Raw genomic sequence first — 23761 nt, 5'->3', positions numbered from 1 at the left:
TCTGGAAGTGACGAAATCACATCTAACTCTGGGGGAAAATCGAATTATTACTAAACATGTATTTTTTGATTCAACGAGAATTAAAGCATTACAAAAGCCTTGGAATACTTTCAAATGGGAGAAATGTAGTCAGAATACTCAAAAGAGTGTAACTTTGATTCTAAATTTTAATGCAAGATACAGTTCTCTGGTACACCTCAGACAGTATATTTCAGACTTCTAAAAATACCAGAATAACTGTGTTATGTTCATAACTGCTCCTTTGGCAATACATGACAAAATGCATGATACAGCAAAACAATGAATATTAGTATGCAATCTATTATTTATGAACACACAGCAGCAGCATAGTATAACTGGTTAGGACTGGCTCCAAAGGCCACGCTTTTAAATCACAATCTGCATCAAATCCCAGCACTGCATTTTACTAGTTGTGGGGCCTCATGCAAATAATGTAATTTCTCTGTATTTCAGTTTCTTCATCTGTAAATTAGGGATAATAATAGTACATAAAGCACTGGTTTGTTAGTTACATGGACTTTAAGAGTTGATATTCAGACAGTGTCTTGCACACACTAAGTACTTTATAAGTTTTTTTAAGACATATATAAATGCTAGCTGAGAAGGAAATGCTCAACTCTTGAATTCTTAAGTACAATTAGTCTCTTTTCCTTTTTCTTATTTCCGCTTTGCTTCATCCTTGTAGAGATGTCTTTTATGGTGGACTAACAATAAAGGGCTTCACAAAAAACAATTTTTTTAGGAGGAATCTTAATATCCTCTGGACTCTTAAATCTAATCTACTTATGTAAAATTTCCAAGTTGAGGAGCTTTCTACAATGAAAGGAAATATTGTGACAGGTTGGATATGTTTTGTATGTTTATCTTGTTCATCATGTAAACAAGGGAGGTATCATGTTAGGTATTGAGCAGATAGTTACTCTTAAAGTCACTTAGCTTTAGAATATAAATACATATATATGTATATATGGTTAAGGTATAATTGAAATATAACATTAATTTCAGGTATACAACATGATGATTCAATATTTGCGTATATTGCAAAATGTCCACCACATTAAGTCTAGTTAACATCTATCACCAAACATAGTTACAATAAAGCTTTGTTCTTATGATGAGAACTTTTAAGATCTACTCTCTTAAAAAGTTTCAAATATGCAATGTAGTATTATTAAGTACAGTCACTATACATATGCTATACATTGCATCCCATGACTTACTATTTTATAACTAAAAGTTTATATATACCTAGAGTATATTTTTTAATAAGACAGACTATGCTTGTCTGGAATGAATTAAGTCTGTTCTTAATTGCAAACGGCTGAATTGACTAACTGACCTTTCAAAAATCTAAAATTTCTTTTTACAGAGAAACACACAGGGAAGAGTGAAACGAAACATTCCTCAACAGATATTACACTCAAGAATAAAAATAGCCAGGCAAATTCAAACAACTTTACCTGAAAGAAAGGCATGAATCAATTTACAACTGAGAATTTTTAAAAACTTGTGGGTCTATAGGTAAAAATAGCAAAAAGTTCAATAGAAACCCGTCACTGTACCAAACAACCAGCAGCTCTGAAATGTCAATGTCATACTGCACTAAGTGTATTCTACCAAACCTAGCCGAACTGCTGTTTGGAAAAATAGCAGCACCTGCTATTATATTCCTTGAAGTATTAGGTCTGCCAGGTCGGGTACAAACTGCATCCACTTGGACCTACCCACTCCAGAATCACTTTCCATCTCTTTTACCATTTATCACTTTCAAATCAGAAGTGTTAATTGACCTAGAAAAAGCAGCTAACTCCAAGAAAACTGTAGTTCTGCTTGGTATAAGTACTAACGATATCCTAAAAAAGTAGGTGGGGGGAAACGAGGTGAGTTAGAACATATTCATCTAGGATTTCATGACGGTTGAAACATATAACCTATTGCCACCATCTGCCACTCATATGGCCTCTTTAGTCAGGTGCCCACACAGAGCTGACAGCCCCAATGTTCATCACTTATTAGGTGACAAAAATTACTCAGGGAAGACTGACTATTTTCCATATGGAAAATTCCTTTGGGAAAACACTGGAAATCTGGCCTCAGGGACTGAAGACACTTCCAATCTCACAACAAAGCAAAAGAATGTGTTCCTGTTGCACTCAGAACCTCTGGGGAATTTTCTCCCTTGGGAAGAGTGGGGCTCGGGGGACCCAGCAGTACCCAGTCCCTCCCTGACATGAGTAAATGAGGTCTCTCAGTAATGTGCAAGGAAAGAGCAACTCCAGAAATAGAATTTTCAAATTCAGGCAGATTTAACTGAGGGTGAAGGAGCACACAGACACAAAGAGGTGGCCTAGGTTTAAGCACACGAAGAAGCTAATGAGCCCTTAACAAAAGTGTAATAACAGGTGGAATTCTCTCCATGTGCTTTTGGTCAAGTTTCTTTCCATGGTATATGCCCACACTGCTACACTCCAGAAACAAATGGCAGAACAAGCCAGCACAAAAATGCCAGGTTTTCGTTATATCATGAACAAAACGGTGGTCAAGGAGGAGTCCATAAAAAATGCTGTAGCCCTTTGGTGGAAGACAATAGGCAGAGTCAAATATAGGTTTGTCAAATCAAGAAGCCAGGCAAACACTGCTTTATATGCAATAAATATAGGAGGTACAGTAAGATTACTACTATAGTCTTCTTTCCAGTATGATGAACTAGTCTGTTTGGGTGTTGTTGTTGTTTTTCATTTATTTATTTATATTTTTTATTAATAGACAAGTCACTGGTCTCTGCTACTCATACTCTAGAATGTCAATAATGTCCACAATGCCAGAAAATTAATAGATTATATCAGTACTGATACCTCTGTTCTCTCTAGAAAGTTCATTTTTAGGAAATAACAAGTAAAAGTATATAGGGGTATATAGAATTATTAGTTGCTGTGTGTCCTAACGAAAATTTGTGAAACCATCGAATATGGTATAATTAGACATTAAAGGCTCTCAATGAGATGAACCCACATTACTAACCCATGCATAGCTGTCATTACTTCATAAAACTAATTTTCTGCCATTCATTTGAAATTCCCTTTTCATTCTTACTCTCGCTAGTCTTATTAATGCTGTTACCTCACACTAAAATACTTAGCATACTTCTTTCTTTCAATCTAAAGTTTCCTCTGTTTCAAGGGCAAATTCAAGACTCACTTGTCATCTTTCCCAACCAAAAAGCAATCTTTTTCCTTCCTGGCCTTTTACAATACTTATTGCTTCAGTCTTTTCAATTTGGTAATCTCTGAACCACAGAAATTATGCTCCTACAATGTAACAGAGTTGGCAAAACCTAGCTGGTAAAATCAAAATCTCATAGAAAATAGGGGATTAAGAAAAAAGAATGATGCTTTTAAGTGTTTTCCTTAAAACAGAAAGCTCTAGAAGGCATCTATTCCAATACAATATAGATTTATTGGCATTATCGCCTCCTATGAGCTTCCAAATAGGAAACTCTACCGCTGAAGCAGATTCTCCAAGTTTAACATCAGGCTATAATCTCTTGAGACAGCCAGCCCTTACTGACTTAGAACTCACTGTATTTTGTACCTGAATTCTAACCTCACCCCTCTTTTTTTTTCAAACCTCAGCAAAATGCTTGTGCTATTAACTGAACAAATTACTAGACTGCATACCAGTTTTCTGGACTGATGTCCTTCATACTGTGAAGATTGAGAACACACAGATTGCTTCGCTGACCCCAGGGAGATGGCCCACTAAGGAGATGTGCAAAATCTACAATGCTCTGTTGTTTTGGGCTCAATTACAAGACCAAGTTATCTCAAAACACTGGTGTTAAAGAATATGTAACACTTTACTGACCATTCCATTAAAAAACTTGAGTCTCACTGTAATAGTGAAAAACAAGTCCATTTTTGTTCTAAGTTTATATAGATGTTTGCAGATATTATTATTTTCAGTAAATTTAAAAAAATCAGATCTTAGAGAGACTTCTTTATTTTCTTCCTCTGAGGACGCTCAGTTGTCAGATTCAATATTGTATTTTCAATTTTGAAAATATTGCCTCTTATACTACTTCCCCTTTGCAATTCATTCATTATTTCATTCAAGCATTCACTAAATCTCTGCCTTCTTTGTGCTGGTCACTTAGCCAGGCACAAGAGTTACAAACAGAAATACCTGATCCGATGCCTTCAAGGAACTAGGGGGTGGGGAAGATAACTTGTAAGAGAATCTCCTTCTTTATGGAAACTAAAAACAACCACTAATAATTAACTCTCCAGGAGTAAGAGATAACTGGACCAAGTGGCCTCCACTCTGTCCCCTGAAGCTTTACCTTTCAAGTGGGGTTAACTTGAATTAGTACATCCACCTTCATGCTGCCTTCTGGGGTATGATATTTTCTCTCAATTTAAAAAAAACAAAAGTCTTTATTGGGCTCCTATTAGCACAATGGAGATAGGCTGGTATTTTAAAAAGACTTTACTAAACAGTTAAGGTAGAACAAATAGAAATTAATAAAATAAAACAACACGCAGCTTAAAAATAATCTGATTTTACCTTTCCTAGCTGACTTCTAAAGTTTACAGGCTCTCTGCTATTGGTTAGCCTATCAGAGACTATTGAGAACCTGCAGAAACTGCCCACTTCTGCTGCTGTTTTCTGTATACAAAATGGAACTAAAACATAAAACCTGTGCAATTTCTAAACTTTAAGAAAAACATGCTGCTAATATATAAATATATTATATTTTAAATTATAAATATAATATATAAAAGGCAAACACTTTTCTAAGAAAAATACGTTTAACAGATTATTAAATGTAAGATTAATATATTTATTTTGTTAAGGAACTCATTCACACTAACAAGGAAGATTTCAAGCAAAATAAATCCAAATAGCCAAGCCTGGTTTGATAAAATAACATAAAATAAAACAAGTTATCTTTATAAACCTGTAAAATTTACCAAAAAAACGTATATGATGAACTAATACAAATAAAGGTGGGAGTGAAGCAAGAGCTCCTAAAATTTGCTGATGGTAAAATAAACTAGTTAAAACCCTTTTGGAAATCAATTTAACAGTATGCTTCATAATCAACAAAATTGTTTACATCTTCTGATGCTATCATCTCACTTCTGGAAAATAATTCAAAGTATGGAAAAAACTATGTGCAGGATGTTTTCATTGTAGTGTTATCTATAGTGTGCTAGTTGAGAGCAAGTTTATATTCAACTGCAGATAATTAAGCAAACTATATTAAATCTGCTTGGTGAAATATTATGGAATCATTAAAAATGAGCAGCTACATTAGGGTATAGTTGTATCCAGTTTCAAATTTTTAAAATTATTTTATCAAAAGTTAAACACTATCTGAAGTAACTGAATTCTTTAATATGATTTGATATTAAATGGCAAGTTCTGTCACATTGCCTGATAAAAGGAAAGTATGTAAGGAAAGTGTTTAAAGGTCCAATAAAAGTATTTATAAAACTAGAATATACTTTCACTGATTACAGCTTATTGCTTTCTACAAAGAAGAAAACGTATTTCTAGTGAAACAGTTTTCGTTTTGTTTTGTTTTGTTTTTAATTAGAACCTTTTATACTGTATAGGCACTCAAACCTAACAAGGGCCCCTCACTTAGAAAAATCAAGGGAATGCGTCTCCTTGTGAAATAGGTTGGGTGCAAAGCAAAATTTACAACGGAATAGTATGATCACAGCTGCAGCAGAAAATCTGTTGACATCGATCATATTTACTGCTCAATACAGAGATATAAAAGACCTTAGCAATAACCTACATAAAAACAACTGTTTTAGTTTAAGGATTTATTCATTACTATTACCAAGACAAGCTGTATGAGAAAGGAGAAAGGGACCTGGAATACAACACCATTTATGTGAGAAATGCACAAAATTTGCTGTTCATAAGCAATATTTTTAATTTCAGAGCAAGCATTGTGATCAAGAGTTTCAAGAATACGAGCAGAGTTTGAAGAGATGCTCCATAACCTCCCACCCTTACCTCTAGTAGAACGCAGTGCAGTCCACAAGTAGAAAATTACTTTGTGTCATATGACCAGATGGTATTAACAGCACAGTGAAAAGAATAAGGTACGAGAACAGCTGAAAATGTTAAAAGTAACCATCTGTCAACAATGAAGGCTAGAATTCATCTTGGAAATGAAAATTCTTAATATATTAAGTTATATATGCTGCTTTTAATCATAATCAAACAAGTTCAAAATTATAAGCCTCTTAAGCAAAGACTCTAAAAATTAGAGGGTTATTATAATTCCTTCCCTACCTTATCCTCACAACTCTAGGAACTAAGAAAAATCACATTAAACAGCAATTTTCTATAACAGGTATGGTCATTGAAAGTAATTTTCAGGCAAGCATAGCAATGGTCTGAAATAAGTTTTGGGGGATACACCACTATTCCAAAACATTTCCTTTAGTATGGGAAAATCCCACCCCCCAGGTTAATACATCTCAAGTTTTATTAACTTTGCCAAGACAATAGCAATGCAACTCAGTGTAACTTCACCCAGGGTATCTGCACAGATGCTGTAAGAGGTGACTGTAGCATAATCACAAAGTGTAATGGACACAGAGCTGGAGTTCTGGACTCAGCTCACTGACAATATGTCCTGATTGTGTGTTACACAAGGCACGTTGCTTAACTTCTCCACGAGCCTCATATTTTCTCACACCAGATCTCTAGTAGTCTCTCTCAGCTCTGATCTTCCATAATTACGTTGCGTAACGTTTTAGGTTTGCCCCCTCCAAATTCAACCAGCTCTCAGCCCTGGAGGTTGACCAGCGTGGGCTGCATCAACACGCTTCTTTGCCCTCTGGCATCTGGAAGGATTTGGTCAGTGAAAAGCTCCAGCAGGAGAACAGGCAAGGGTAAAGAAGAATGAAGACAGGGTGTTTTCCCCTGCACTCTCACCCCTACAGTCACCTGCCGCTGCCGGTGTCTCTTGTCTGAAGGCTACCACGCCTCTCAAAGCAGATGGCTGTACTCGAGTTACTCTCCTTTCTTTTCCCTCTCCAAGTCCAGCCAGGCCTAGAGGGGGAAACAGCTCTGTGGCTACCCCAGGTCCCTGCCCTATCCTTTTGTGGTTTAATGCAACCTGCCTTATGCAACCACTTAACGCAACCATTTCAGAATTAATCTCTCTACACATAAATGCTCCTGAAATGATCCCAATTTCAATGTGCTATCTTTTCCTGTTGGGAATCTGACTCACAGTCACTTTTTAAAAAGTTTGACTTGGTGTAAGTCAGAATCTAGTATCTAGTGTACACTGAATATTGCTTATTAATGAGACTTAAGGTCATTTGAAAGAAACTTATCCAAAGCACTTATTTTAGAAACAAAGAAAATTATTTTAACACATCTTTTTGGATAGATCATATTCAGATTAAGCCAGCAATTACCTGATTTTATAGTAAAGCATTCAGATTAAATGAAAGCAGATAGGCATGACTGAAAAGCAATTTTCTAAGCCATTTTCTTTAATACTGCCTTTGGCAGCTTGGTTTTCTTTCCTTGTTTTGCTGAAAAAAAGTAAGTATGAAAATATCCCCAAGGGCAGGCAAGTATTTAGTCAATAAAGTTCTTTAAAAAAAGAAAATGGGAGCGCTTTGCCCTATCTAATCTCTACACCCCCCAAAATCCCATAGTTTTTGATGTCTAGTTGGTTAAATGTGCACACTGCCACAAAAATACTTTTGTTTTGTCATTGAAATAGACAAGTCTCAGTAAAATCATCATATAAAATAATTTTTTTTAAAGATAAGGAGTTGTCCTGGGAATTGAGCTTACCTTAGTTTTATAAAATATTTGCTATGTAACCATATGCAAAATTTTTAGATGTTTTTTCCTAAGAAGCATATAAGTTTGCACTTACGTGTCTAGAATACAATTTTCTAATGTAATCACTGGTTTCAACATAAACTCTAATTTAATAATTTTCTACAAATAAGTATATAAAATTCACATCTAGAAACATACTACTGATTACTAATACTGTAACTTATGCCATTTAAATAATGACAGTTTTCTATTTATGACTACACTTTGTCCTATGGTTAAGGATAATTTCTTTTTTTTAATTCTTCTGATGGTCAATTGTGAACAACTGTATTGTTACAGAGCCTATGAGCTATTGTGATTGCACAGCCATTACGGAAATTTCCTTGCTTCGGGTACCTCTCCAATGTGAGTTAGGCCTAATTAAATAAAAATAATGAATGGGTTGAGTGCTGAGAGGAGTTGATTCAAAGCACAGAATAATAAAGTTCATTGTGTAGTTGAGCTGATTTTAATCATAACTGTCTGGAATAACATAGAGAATGCCAATTTAAACTAAAATGAAGAATACTAATTAGTTTTCATTAGCAGAAAAATAAGGATCCACATCATTAGTTTTCCCTCTGCCTCCTAAATGTAATTATAAACATTTATAATTAAAAAATAATAATTCCTGAAAGTTTAACAATATCAAGAGTTTTTAAGCTTAAAATCTAAGTAACTTAGTGTGAAATATTCAAAAGTACTCTGGAAAGGCAATCCCAGCACTAAATTATTTGAAGAAATACCTCTTTGCAAATGTGCAAAATGGAATTAATTCAGAGCTGGTTTTGCATTAATTATAAACAGAAGTCTTTCAAGGCTTTCAGAACAGCTATACGTAGTTCATATATAACTGCAAATGCTTTGGGGTTATTTGTTCATTTGTCCTCATTAGAAATGATGTTAAAGGCTGGAACTAAACACTTTATTGCAGATATCTTTGTTTTGGAGCAAACGTTCTTTTCCATTCGTTACTTCTGGATGTTACCTATTGCAAGTTTGGCCCCACTTAAAATGGGTACTTACTAAAAATGCATCCATTAATAATTAATGTAAAATTTCTGTGAATTTTCACACAAAGCTGCCTCATTCTAAAACATCAAAGCCTTTATTATGGTACCCATTGCTTGTGGGTACCCATTGCCTTTGGAAAAACTCATAAAGAAAAAAAAAATCACTGAAAGAAATTCTTAGGAAAAGCCTTATCTTGAACTTGAAGCACATCTCCAGCCCTAGAGAACTTGGGTGCTGTTGAAAATAGTAGTACTAGAATGATGCTCCAGATCCGATAACCAGAAAGGTCTTGCGGAATTAAAATGGTCCCATCTCAGCTACATTTCAACACAAATTAAAGAAATTAGAACCCCTGCCTGGTGCTTGTTTTCAGAAATAAGATTTCATTACTCACATAAATTCTATTGCAATCTTTTGAAGCAATTCAATCTCTGAAGCATATTAATATTTAACAATATTCACTCCTGAATGAATATCTGAGATTTCTTATCAGTGAATTGATAATATTCCTAAAACAAAACCACGGTAACTTTCAAATTTGCCTAGTGATATAATAAATGACTTAGTGAAATCAGGAATAGACTCAAATTTCCTTGATTTTTCCGTAAATTCTCAATGTGTTCATTTGTGTACAAAAACAATCCAAATAATTATTATACCCTACATATGACCTAATTGAAATAAACTTCAGATAAATTTGTATAATCACATAGATACTTCTCATGTCAAATACTTTTATTTTGTTTTAAAAAGTAATACTCTTAGAAGAGTCTCTGTAATCCACCTAGATAAACTAGCCATTAAAACCTTTCTTGGTAATCAGTCATCATAGGCTCTGCTTCCAAAGTACTTAAAAACATGGTCTATAAATAGGGTTCTTGAAGTCTAACCCTAGAGGATAGAACAAAGCATAATGTAATACTGGAAAGAATTACAACAAATTTAACTCCAAGAGGGGAAGAAAAGACTTTAAATTTTTTTTTTAAATCACATAAGTTAAGTACACTTAAAAAGGGGGGAGGGGTATTGTATTTTCCTAAGAAGACAATGGGGTTCTATGGCTTAAAAACAGAAGACAAAAAGAAAGATGAAACCCAGAAGGTTTAAGGTACCAAAACTGTGAGCCCATTTTACCAGTGCTGCTTCTGTGGCAGATACTGGCCCTGCACTTCCTTTTGTTGAGGGCTTTGAAGTAATTAAATTTGAATTTAATCTTGTTACTCTTCTTTTTCAGGCCTTGTATACAGCAAAGTGGTTCTAGACAATTTAGTTAGTAGTACAATGTTATACAACTGTGTCATTTCCACGCCTGAGGTGATTTAAAGTTCAACATAAACTTGAGTCAGGATAGGTGGCCTAGGAAGTTGACAACTTCCTTGAGGATACAACATGAGGTGCCTCACTGATTACACAAGTAATGACTGTATGTAGTAGCTACAGCTAGAGAAACACAAGAACCAATTTCATCCAGTTCAGCTGATCCCTATGAAACTGACACGACCTTTAACTAATTTTAATGTCATTATAATGTCATTTGCATTGCTGTTGCTATGACTCCCATCATCCATCTGACACCATGACAGTTCCGGAGGAACCAAATAAAGAAGAAAAAGTGGGAAACAAAGGAGGAAGAGATGAATGAACCACCTCAAAGGGAAGTCACCAATTCCCTGCCCTGGGAGAGATTTAAAAATCAATGTATTATTTCTATACAATTATAATAAAATGGTGTATTTTATGGTTCCTTTTTATTTAAACTTAACACTTCACATGAAGAAACTTTAAACATTTTAAAATTTCATATGAACAGAGTAACACTGAAAAATAAAAATAGAAAACAAAAAGCTTCTGCACAGCCAAAGACATCATCCAAAAAATAAAAATACAACCAACTGAATGGGAGAAGATATTTGCAAACAATACCTCCAATAACAGGCCAATATCCAAAATATATAAAGAACTCATACATCTTAACAACAACAAAAAACAATCCAATCAAAAAATGGGCAGAGGGCCTGAACAGACTACTTGCCCAGGAAGAAAAACAAATGGCCAACAGATATACAAAAAGATGCTCAACTTCACTAGCTATAAGGGAAATGCAAATGAAAACCACAATGAGCTAACACCCCACACTTATTAGAATGGCTATAAACAATAAGACAAGAAATAACAGTTGAAGAGGCTATAGAGAAAAATAAATTCTCATACACTTTGGTGGGAATGTAAATTGGTACAGCCACTATGGAAAACAGTATGGAATTTCCTCCAGATATTAATAGAGCTACTTATATGACCCAGCAATCTCTCTTCTGGGTGTCTACCCAAAAAATTGAAAAACATTTATTTATAAAGATACCATGTTTCCCCGAAAATAAGACCTAGCTGGACAATTAGCTCTAGTGCGTCTTTTGGAGCAAAATTAATGTAAGTTATTTTGGTCTTATTATAAGTTATAATGGTCTTATTTTACTATAATATAAGACCGAGTCTTATCTAACATAATATAATATAAGACTGGGTCTTATATTAATATTTGCTCCAAAAGACGCATTAGAGCTGATTATCTGGCTAGGTCTTCTTTTTGGGGAAACACGGTATATGTACCCCTATGTTTATTGCAGCATTATACACAGTCGCCAAGACATGGAAACACTTAAGTGTCCTTCGATAAATGATTAGTACATAGTACCAAGATATAGTACATATATACAATGGAATACTACTCAGCCATAAGAAAGTATGAAATACTGCCATTTGCAACAACATGGATAGATCTTAAGAGTATCATGCTAAGCGAAGTAAATCAGACAGAAAAGGACAAGGACAACATGATTTCATTCACGTGGAATATACGAGGTGTGATCAAACACTACAGTGAATGTTTAAATTTAAAAAAATTATTACAGTAAAAGACACATTGTCATTAATGCCCCTCAAAATACTATTCCTCGCTTCGATCACACTTATCCCATTGTTCTTGCCACTTTGAAGCAGTTCTCGAAGTCCTGTTTTGTGAGTATCTTTATTTGTGCTGTTGTGGCTGCCTCAATGTCCTGAATCCATTCAAGACATTTACCTTTCACGGTGATTTTGACTTTGGGAAAGAGCCAGAAGTTGCATGGTGCAAGATCCGGTGAACAAGGTGGACACACGGTAATGTTTTTATTTGACAGAAATTGCAGTACCAGAAGCCACATATGACACGAAGCCTTTCCATTGTGATCACAAAATATGATGAATGTTGCTGCTGAGTGCCAACCAACAGAAAGGCAGGGATCTTCAATACGGGAAGTGGTGCATTGAACTTTAGTAACAGTGTGTGACAAGTTTCAACTTGTTTGCTGTAGTCAGTAGGGTGTGAGCTATGGTGGAGAGAAGGTGTGTTTTAAAGTATGCCGTAAATAATCCATCATGACAATGTTCCATGTCATACATCGCTTCTGGTATGGCAATTCCGTGTCAAATAAAAACATTACGGTGTGTCCTCATCGACCTCGTTCACCAGATCTGGCACCATGCAACTTCTGTCTCTTCCCCAAAGTCAAAATGATTCAGGTAGCCACAACAGTGCGACTAAAGACATTCATGAAACAGGACATCCAGAACTGCTTCAGAAAGTGGCAAGAATGACAAGATAAGTGTGTTTGAAGCAAGGCGCGGGGGCGTATTTTGAGGGGGATTAATGGCAACGTGTCTTTTACTGTAATAAAGTTTTTAAAATTTAAACATTCATCATATTATTTGATCATACCTTATAAAACAGAAAGCATCAAATGAACAAACAAAACATAGACAGAGACAACAGAACGGTGGTTACCAGAGGAGATGGGGGAGTGGGGGTAGAATGAACAGAGTAAAGGGGGTCAAATTTATGGTGAGGAAGGAGACTAGACTTTGGGTGATGAGCATACAATGTAATACACAGATGATGTATTATACAATTGTATGCTTGAAACTTACATAATCTTGTTAACCAATCTCACTCCGATAAACTTAATTTAAAAAAAAGGAAAAATATCTTTCTACTAGTTCTCTACCTATTTATGATACCTTCCTCTCCAATAAAGATTACAACATAGTACATTACTTTTTCTGATTAAAAAATTCACCTAATAGCTACTCGTTAAAATCTATATAAAAAAGTTCCTACCACCAGTACTACCTCTCTCAATTACCAAGTATAATTATATTAGTATTTTATAAAAGACCAACATTTTCATATAAGAAATGTCTAATGTTATAGTAATTAAAAGAATTTGCCTAGTGAAATTTTATCCACCTCTCTGCCAGTTTCAATTCCTTCTACTATTTTCACTGACTTTTCAAACTTTTTACTAGAAAAGAAATTTAACACATGGTCTGCTCTATATCATTTATGTTCATAATACATAATAATATAATACGTATGTGATATATATTTATCTGTATCCCAATATCTCAGTGTGTGTGTGTATATCTTTGTGCACCTGTGTGTGTGTGTGTTTTGGCATGAATCAAGAGTACCACTAAACCTATAACAAATTTATTCCTTGTAATCTTGCTCTATTTTAAACCATTTAATATAAATTCTGTCTACATACACTATCTTTTAGAGGCCTTTAGCTTCAGATTAAAATGCAGTTTAAATAAAAGATTGTATTACTTTTGGTAAAACACCAAAATCCTTCTCGAGAACCTCACCCTTGAAAGAAGAGAAAATGGTTATAAACTTGTAGAGTTCCGAGTCAAATATGGTCACATTTTGTATTTCACAGCTAAGTATAACTTAGAGAAATGAAAAACATTTATGTTTGAATTTTTTTCCCCCAGAAAAGTGAAAAAAAAACAACACAAAAACCTTTTGATCTCATTCTCTTGGTGTGGTTTTAGTATTTTAAATGCCAAAAAGTTCAAAATATAACATCCTTATGATCTAAAGTTATTCAATATAAACAAAAAAATGTTGGGGAGAGTATATCCTTCCTTACATTTTCTCACCAGAGAATCATTTTTTAAAAAGATAACAAATATGCTAACTTTGAGTCTTGTCTAGAGTGGTGAAATGGGAAAAATAAAAACCCGAGACTTGTATTTCAGAAAAAAAATTCTTGACAGAGTTATTTCTATTTACATTATCAAGATACTTCTACTTTCATTTATATTTGTTAGTATAATAATGTAGAAGTTTTCATTGTTACCAAATGCTTCAGATGTATGCACAAGTTATTATTAATATATTTTATGTACTCCTTGATAAATGCAGAAAAATAATAATTTTAGGTTATAAACAAAAATTTTAGAAAGCTTTAACCTTGTTGTTCACCTTAGTTTTGTGACAAAAGATTGACATTAAAGCAGACAAATCATGCACCTTATCAGTTACCTAGGGTAACACTTCACACAGTGTGGTCCTCAAAACAGCAGATACAGCATTAGCTGGAAACTTCTCAAAAATGCACATTCTAGGGTCCCTTGGGAGACCTGAATGAAAAACTCTGTAGTTGGGCCCAGCAATTTGTTTTAACAAGCCTTCCAAATGATTCTCATGGATGTCCTAGGCTGGAAAGTAATGGTTTAGGACAATGAAGCATCCTTACACCCTTCTAGAGGCCCTCAAACAAGCTTTTATGTTTTAGATTCCCCAAAGGAGGGCACTACTTATATTGTGAGTGAGATAATTCTTGTTATGGTGAACTTTTAGCATCCCTGGCCTTGGAACAAACAGCAATAATAATGCCATTTACCATATCCACTAGGGACGGGAAGAACCACTGAGGGAAAGGCTCAGTCTAGTCTTTCCATTGTCCACCATGGATCCAACCCTCTCCAAAGACCTTGACCACATTCTTCCCTTGATTAACCAAATCTCTTCTGGATTATCCAAATCCTGTTGGTTTACAGAAGCATACTACAAAAGGGTAGGGGTGAGAGTACAGACTTTACATCAAGGCCAGTTTTTTACATTTATATTATATATTACTATCTTATTTTCTATTTTTCCCTAATGTCAAACATCAATCCATTCTTTTCAACCCAAAGTATTTTACAGAAAATAAATGGGGGAAAAACTGGATATTTACATAAATGATTCTTACCAGAATAAACGTTTACATTTAAAACCTTAGTCATCTATAATTCCTATATATACGAAGGTTGGCTAAAGAAAATATCTTGCCACTAAGACAGTATAATCTGTCACTAGGATTGAAAAATTATACATTTTCCTAGAACCATAAATTCAATGAGTGATTTGTACAAAAGGAATTAGAACATACCAGTTTGTAATTCTTATTCTAAGAATTCATACATGTCTATCCCAAGCAAATGAAATCTACTGGGTTTAAACCTCTCGAGAAAGGAGAGAACTTACAATCTCTTTCTGTAAAACTCTGCCATTAAATATGTTTATTTTATGTCAACTAATAAGTATATACGTTAAACTGGGTGGTAGAGGGTGAGGGTGAATATTTAAAGTTTTTTATGTATGCCTCTATGTCAGTCTTCCTAGGAGATGCTGTTTTCACGTAGCTCAAAAGCAAAACCAAGACCTCAGGTATACTTAATTGGGCCATATTTCTAAGACAGTGGAACTTTGAATATAAGAATAAAATAAATCATAACTGGAACAACACCTAAGCAAGTATCTTCTTGACTCCTTTATTTTCTATAAGGTTCTGCTTCTGACTCTTCTCCCTCCTATGTGATTAACATGGTGACTCTGGGCTAGGAGCAACTCCTAATATAGGCTCCACCCACCTAACAACTACTGGAGATCAGAGAAGGCCATAGGGAAATATTGCATGGAGTGAATGGCTTAGGGCAGCTCTATTCTACGTCTTAAGGCAAAAGACTATACCCATTCCCTTCTTCATATTTCAAGGACAAAATGTCACACGACAAGAAGAGAAATGCCCTTCAACTTATCAAAAGGGAGTCCACAGGCTCATGCATTATTTATCCCAGTCCATTAGAGTAGGAAATCACTGTTATTTGAGGACAAATAGTAATGGAAAGATCACAATTGCCTGGATCTTCTCAGTGCTGTAGGAGACTGCTGGTTGAAGATTTTCAATCAGGGGACATGATCAATATTAACTCCTTTCATGCCTTACTTTTTATAATTTACCTCATACAAAAACTTCTGATCACAACTACCTGCATGAGAACTTTAACCACGTACCCTTAATTCAAAAATGAAAACCACTGCAAACAATCTGAATTCAACTTAGTAGGTATATTTTTTCACAGAGATGTGGGCATAGCAATTCTGAAATTATTGTTCGTATATTGTAGAAATCAACAAATAAACAAACATGTAGGTAATGTTGGGAGCAGACATTACCTTAGCCAAATGATTAGCGTTAACATCACTGGGCCCAAATTGGCATCATGTGCCTCCTGATACAATGCACGGAGAAGACACCGCATCATTTCTGTGGTGTTCCTGCCCAGAATGCCTAACTTGAATCTAGTCATGTGGAAACAATGAAAGAAGGCTAAAGAGATAAAACAAATGTATCATAATCTACTGGAGTGTAGATTAGATAAGTGTGTACTGAATTAAATATCCTGTTTAGATAATTGTAATATGACTTTGTAAGAAAATAGCCTTGTTCTTAAAGAAGATAGTTAAGTATTTAGAAGTAGAGGCATGATATCTAAAACTTATTCCAAAACAGTCCACAAAAAATATAATAATAATAATAATGATAATAATAATAATGACGATGTATATTAAATCTTCAGTTTTCCTTTCTGCAAACTAAATAATCTCAATTATTTTAGCCTTTTAAATCTATGTGAGAGAAAGAATTTTAAAAGTTGCCTATTTTAAACAGAAATGAGAAGTAAAAAAAAGAATCTATAGTCTCAATTCAATTCAATTTAATGAAAAAGTATTGAGTACCTATACACAGCATTCTTATATTCAAAGAGCTCTCAGTCTACTGGAGAAGGAAAACACGCATATAAACATAGTAAAAGACAAGCATAATATAAGTATCAAAAATGAAATATAAGAAAATTCTAAAGGAATGTTGAGAGGATAGATTAATTCTGACTACTATATTAGTATTATTAACATTTATTATTTACTAGGCACTGTACTAAGTGCTTTATATATTAATTTATTGAATATACCATAATCTCATAAGGTAGGCAATATTATCCCCATTCTACAGGTGAGGCAATTGAGGCACAGAGAAGTTGCGAATCTGGCCATAGGTTATCTAGCTAATTAATAGTCCAGGTTTCAAATTCAGGCAGGCTGACCTCATAGCTTATGCAGAAGCTTAATGAAGGAAGCAGCATTTGATTGACCCTAAAAGAGGAGTATAATTTCAAAAAAATGGGAAGTGGGAAGAAGAATATTTAAAGCTGCAGGAAAAACAACAGTGAAAGTATAGAGATAGTAAATATAGGTTAAGGAAAACTGAAAAGTTCAGAGAATGGTATGTAAGATGTGGAGAGAAATAGGTAAGAGCAGAAGATAGGAGATTGGACAGGCTTAAGAAATATATTAGATTCCATTATGAGGATTAATATAGAATAGTTAGTAAAGAGAATGATTTTTATATGTGCCATAATCTTTTTTTTTTTTAAATTAATTAATTTATTTATTAGTTTCAGGTGTACAAAACAAGGTAATACTTAGACGTTCATCATTTATATCCCTCATACTGTGAACCCCCCTCCCCCCATCCACTATCCCTCCGACCTCACACTGAACCATCACATTATATATATAAAATTATAGTTGGCATTCATTAATGTTTAGCTTCTGATGTACAATGCCATGATCAGGTATCCACAGTATCCCTGAGGTGGTCTCCCAAATAGGACGCATGTCCATCGGATACCCAACAAAATCTTTACAACATTATAGAATACCTTCCCCAAATTAATTTTCAAAAAAAAAACCCTGAGGCTATATGTGCCATAATCTTGATATAACTCGATGAATTTAGTATAAGGAGTCAGTCTTCGCAACATCCAAATGAACCAAGTGTCAAAAATAACACTACAATTTAATCTGTCCTAAAGGAAAGTACCAGAACACAAACCATAACACTTTCATAGTGAAAATGTATGATCATTTTATTTCACAAAAATCCTGTTATCATGCAATATTGAAATTGCCAGAACTGAAAACAAAAAATCAAAATGCCACAATTCTGCCTTAGTTTAATGAGACTATATTTTTTTTAAGAAACAGTAAGTGAAATGTGAGTAAACCATGCGTCTCTTCTGTGATACCTCCCTTTGTCATAATATTTATGAAAAGAAGGTGAACCATTTATAAGGATATAATAAGCTATCCATAAACTCCTCTAGATAGGCACTTATAACCAGTAAAACAACCAGACGTGAATGTTTAATGTCAGATTTCTGGGTTGTTTATTGATTGTCATATAATAAGTGAAAATGTTATTTTGGTCTCATAGTAAATTAATTATGGATAAAGAAAAAAATGTGGCACTTATGAAACTCTTTTTTTATTTCTTGATAAATATTAATACAAAATGTAGAGGGTGGGTGCCTGTAAGGCACCATCACGTGACTGAGAAGCATGAGATAGAGGAAGTTACTTGGGTCTTTAGATAACACCCACATTTCTGTAGGGGGTGTCCGGATGGCTTAAGACCTCTATCCTGCGGCAACCCTTCTTATGTTAATGCCCCTCCACCCAGCAAAAGAATGTGTATAACCCCTGATTGAGCTGCAATAAAGAGAGACTTGATCAGAACTCCTGTCTTGTCTCCGGTCTTTGTGTCTCCCATTTTCCTCCCTTCTAGGTGCTTCGGGGTCCCTCGTGTAGTGTCCCGCGGGTCGGGACAACAAAACACCAAAAAATAAATTTTGTTTTTATAAAATATCTTTGAGGCAGAGTTTTTAACTGCCCAACATAATCTTCTTCCATTCTGGAAGAATCCTAAAGTATTTCCTTGATTGACAGAACAGAATTGATCAGTAAGATACAGACAATATTAGGAAGCATCACAGATCAGAATATGGAAACAAAAGGCAAATTATTTCAAAGAACATTTAAAATCAAGTTATATTTGACTTGTATAAAACTAAAGAATGCATGAATAATTAAAGAAATAGAATATTGAGCTACAAAAAAGTTCCCCACATAAAGATACCTAAAACAGTATTTAAAATTCAACAATCATCCTTTACATGTTTAACTGGATTTCTGAGAGTAGGGAAAATTCATAAGGCCTTTAAAAGAAGTTAGGGAACTGAAAAGCAGTGTAATAATCTTGAACTGATACTAAAGTTGCCTAGATGATATTTGCTAAAAATAGGAATCTAACCTTTAACAGTAAGACAAAGAAGAGAGGCTAGTCCTTGATCCCTAGCATGGTGAAGAGTTGGAATTAATATCACTACATGACAGGAGAAACCTTGAGAACCTATATTACCTATGAAAGGATGCATTAAAAGTCTACTCAACAGCAAAGGGAAATGGTAAAAGGTAACTTGTTCATTTAAACCTCAGCTCCTGATAGAAAAGGTTGAAGGAATCTCAAGCTGAAAAATTAATGCTAAGTGGTCTTAAATTCTAATACCTTGAAATGCCTGGCAGAGCAAACATACATTTTCTTTCCTATGGGAATTGACTCCTAACATCGTAAGGCCCCACAAGATTCCCACAGATTTAAGTAACCCAAAAATGAATTCACAATCTAAAATTACAAAAGTAACAGGGAAATAAGAAATCAGGAGTGAAGTCAACAGAAACAACAAATAGAAGAATTACACCTCTATTAACATCAAGTATTAGAAATAACAAATACAGACTATAAAAAGAGGAAATGGAAACATGAGCAAGGAAAATGTTATCAAAAACAAATCAAATATAATTTCCAGCAATGAAAAACATTTAATTAAAAACCTAACTATAAATTTATTTTTTTTCAAACACTATTTTAAATAATTGGAGGAAATGACTATGGACTTGTTATTAGATAATCAAGGAATTTTTGTAAATTTTTATTATGTGTGATAATGACATGGTGATTATTAAGATGTCAATATTTCTTAGCTATGTATACTATAGTATAACATGCTATCTGGGATTAGCTTCAAAATACTTCAGCAAAGAAAAAAATGGAATAAATGAAGCAAATGTTAGAAAAATGTGGGAAATATTAAATCTTAGTGATGTACACATATGAAAACCTTATAATAAAAATTCAATGGGTAGGATAATCAAAACATTAGATAGAGCCAAAAAGAGAATTAGAGAATTTGAAGATGGATCTGATGTGAGTATCCAAATTATGAGTAAAATTTAAAGGAGAAAAACAAACTCACCTTCCTTTGGGCTCACTGCTGCAGGAAGACTGTTCCAATCAAGGGTCCAAGTAGGGCAAGGGTGAGGAGAAAACATCACTTCAATGCCTTTTTCCTAGAAAACGAAATAGGCCCTTTCCAAATTAATAAATTAATAAAATCCTGTTATGATCTACAAGGCCAAAATTATATTTTCTATACTAGGAAGGAAGAACACAAATATCAATAATCATCAGGTTTTCTTCAAAATATTTAGTTACATAAGAAAAATGATATACTGAGTTTTTTGACAGCACACTTACTTTCCTATTATTTTTATACTGAGATAATAAAAAGTGATATTTAAAAATTATTACCTGAAAATACATAGAAGTAATAGCTACCTAGAAATTTATTGGGTGTCAAAAAGACAAGTTACTTGAGGATAAAAATATTATCTAAAACAATCCACACAGAGATAATAAAAATCTAACTCTGCATATGTCCATCAATGTCTGTGTTTACAAATATGAAAATTGCCACAGCCTAGGAGTTATATTTACAGGACCAAAAAGTCCCCACAACAGATGCCCCAAAATAGCATCCATACCAATTTTTTACAAATGCCTGCAATGTCATTAGAAAAGGATCCCTCTGGTTTAACCAAACAGTTCCCACAATTTTCAAGAATGAGGACTACTTTTCAGTACATCAAAAAATTCTCAGGCTCCTTTCCCATTTTAAAAGTTGTACATTTATTTATTTGATCAACAGACAATGATATGGCATACACATGGATTCTCAGACTTCTTCCAATCAATCACATTCTGGGTTTACAGCCACAGAATAGATATCCATGGTTCAGGGTTGTTGTTTTTTTGTTTGTTTTTTATTTATTTATTTATTTATTTATTTATTAATCTCCAGGAATATATTATTGAAAAGAAAAATCTTTGAGAACCTATGACTAATCCATTTGTATCAGTTAGTTCATGAGATTATTTTCCATTATGGAAACTAGTTGAATTCCTGTCCCAAAGGAAATAGCATAAAATTTATTTTATTGGGGTAGAGATATAGCTAGAGGTCCAGAGGACTCACTTGCCTCTAGAAAGATAAACACATGTATCTCTCTGACCTCATTTACCTCTCTCCATCTTCTTTATTCTAATCTAGCCATGTTGAACTTCTTGGTATTCTTCATTTTACCAAACTCATTCCTACTTTAGGGTCTTTTTAAGAATACAACCATGTTGAGATACAATTTATATGCCATAACATTTACCCTTTTTAAAGCATAAATGTTGTTTAGAATATTCACAGTTGGGTAACCATGAGCATCACCTAATTTGAGAACCTTTTCATCATCTCAAAAAGATGCCCCATCCCTATTAGCAGACACTCTTCATTCTCCCCTCTTAGCTCCCTGCCCTAGACAACTACTGATCTACTTTCTCACTGTAGACTTACCCAGGGTCATTTTATTATACTAGCTAAATTCTCTGCCTAGAACATTTCCTCCAAATCTTCAACTCATTCAGGTTATTTGCTCAATGCCTTAACCTCATCAGATAAGCCTTCCTGACCACCCTACCTAAAAAGGACTCTGACCCCAATCATCTCTACCCTTATTCTACATTGTTTTTTACAGCACATATCATTACCTAATGTGTTATATACATTTGTATTTTTTTCTTTATTTACCTCCTCCACCAGAGTAAGCACCATGAGAGCAATCCAATTTGTTCCTCATATATCTAACATTCAGACCAATGCACTGTATTTAGTAGACACATGCACATTTTTTGGACTGACTAAATAAATACATTTAAAACTTCTAGAGAATAGGGACATTGTGGAGGTAAGATTGCGTCAAGGAATACAGAAGGGAAAAAAAAAGGTGACATATGAGTGTTCTTAAGAAATGCTCTACTATTTTACACTTCCACTTAGCACTAATTTTATGTGTCCTCATGTAATTGGTACAAAATACTGTGACTATACAGAAATGAACAGTTACTGTATAAACAAAATTAATATATTCACAGAATACATTATTTTGATATAATATTTACTGTTTTTCAAAACATGTCATAGAGAAATCCACTAAGTGGCAAAAATAATGCTCTCTTAAAGAAGAAATGTTATTGTATCTACAATCAAGTTTGAATTAAATGAAAACAAAAATTTAACTTATTTTCAGATCTGAACATACCTTTTTCAAAATTGTAAATGCAATGTCCCAGTCAAATTTTATACAACCGTAAGATTTAAAATCAGAAATGAATCATATAGAATGTTTATTAGACTCTCCTAATTTATGAATGTAGACATGGAGACCTTTTAGTTAAATGACTTATTAAAGGTCGCAGTGTTAGCTTAGCTACAAAGCTGAGACTAGAATCCAAGTTACATGGTCCCTAGTATAGTTTTCACGTGGACTGCTCCCAGCTCAGTGACTGAGAGTGGCAGAGACACTAAGGCAGGCCCATTCCTGAGAAACATGGCACTCTCTTACCAATGATTCAAGCTCAAGGATTCCCCATTGACTTGTCAAAAGTTTCTTAGAACTGCACTTAAGTCTAAGAATTTTCTGACTCAACCTTCCTTCCTTTCCTATCTCATGCATAGGGGTCAAATCTGCATCGTGGACTGAAGGCTGTCCCAGCCTCCTCTGGCTCCCTCCCCACTTTCCCTCACAGATGTTTTCCTCTTGCATATCTAACTCTATCTTGGAGTCTCCTTCTGGGAGGAACTGAACTAACAAATACCCTGTAAGTTAAAAATTCAAAATTCTATTGTATTTTTATATTATTATAATCGTTTTTATTGATAATCATTTATTAACATTTTCTGAATTTAAATTTTAGTTATCTCCCTTTGTTTATAAATATTTTTAAATGTATAAAATGCAAATGTCTTTCCTAATTCATTTCACTGCTGGAAAAATATAGGCAGAAAAATCTGAATTGCTTTCTTTTAAGACTCTGCATAAGTATGAATTAAAAACACAGACTTTTGGTTTGTTGAAATTTTAAAAATTCATATTTAAATACAAAGCAGATTATTCTCCTGATGATTATTTATTTAAGAACACTCAGAGATGAACAAGAGATCCCCACTCAGTGTAACCATGATAAAGGCAAATCAAACTTTGGACATGCCTTAATAGCTTCCAAAATCAACTATATAACCCAGTTTCATTGTTTCATCACTAGGCTAACAAAACTTAGCTGAAGAAAAATAAGGGACTAGTTTCACTGCTAAGATCTTGTGCTTTTCTAAATCTGCAAACTTTCTGTTAATTATACTCGTAGAACTCAAGTAATTCCTAAACCACGTACAGAAATATAATGAATATTTTTCCAGTAAAACTCAGATAAATGGCTCAAATAAATTACTTCATGAATTCTGTATTCAAATAAATCATCAAATAGTCTGAGTTAAAAGCAAAACATTTTTGTAGATTATCTTGAGTGGTACAGAAAACTTTTATAATTAGTACTATTAGTAACAAATTATGCAGCAAAAAGAGAAAAATATAAATCATATGTTATTATGTAAAAGAGCAGCAAAATCAAAGACTAAAGTAAAA

The 23761-nt window shown here is 33.9% G+C and overlaps 1 protein-coding gene across 2 annotated transcripts in view; it reads right to left on the bottom strand.

Annotated features, from left to right (window-relative positions):
• Positions 1-23761, bottom strand: part of GSTCD (glutathione S-transferase C-terminal domain containing) — a 113328-nt gene that overhangs the window by 67797 nt on the left and 21770 nt on the right. For both annotated transcript variants that reach the window (XM_081053663.1, XM_081053664.1), the window contains one exon: positions 20209-20302. In XM_081053663.1, coding sequence (XP_080909789.1) covers positions 20209-20302 — 94 coding nt within the window. The remainder of the gene's footprint in view (positions 1-20208; positions 20303-23761) is intronic.

This window comes from Rhinolophus hipposideros (assembly GCF_964194185.1).
Source record: "Rhinolophus hipposideros genome assembly, chromosome: 1".
Classification (NCBI taxonomy): Eukaryota; Metazoa; Chordata; class Mammalia; order Chiroptera; family Rhinolophidae; genus Rhinolophus; species Rhinolophus hipposideros.
Note: the sequence above shows the minus strand (reverse complement) of the source record. Positions and strands in the feature narration are given on the sequence as shown.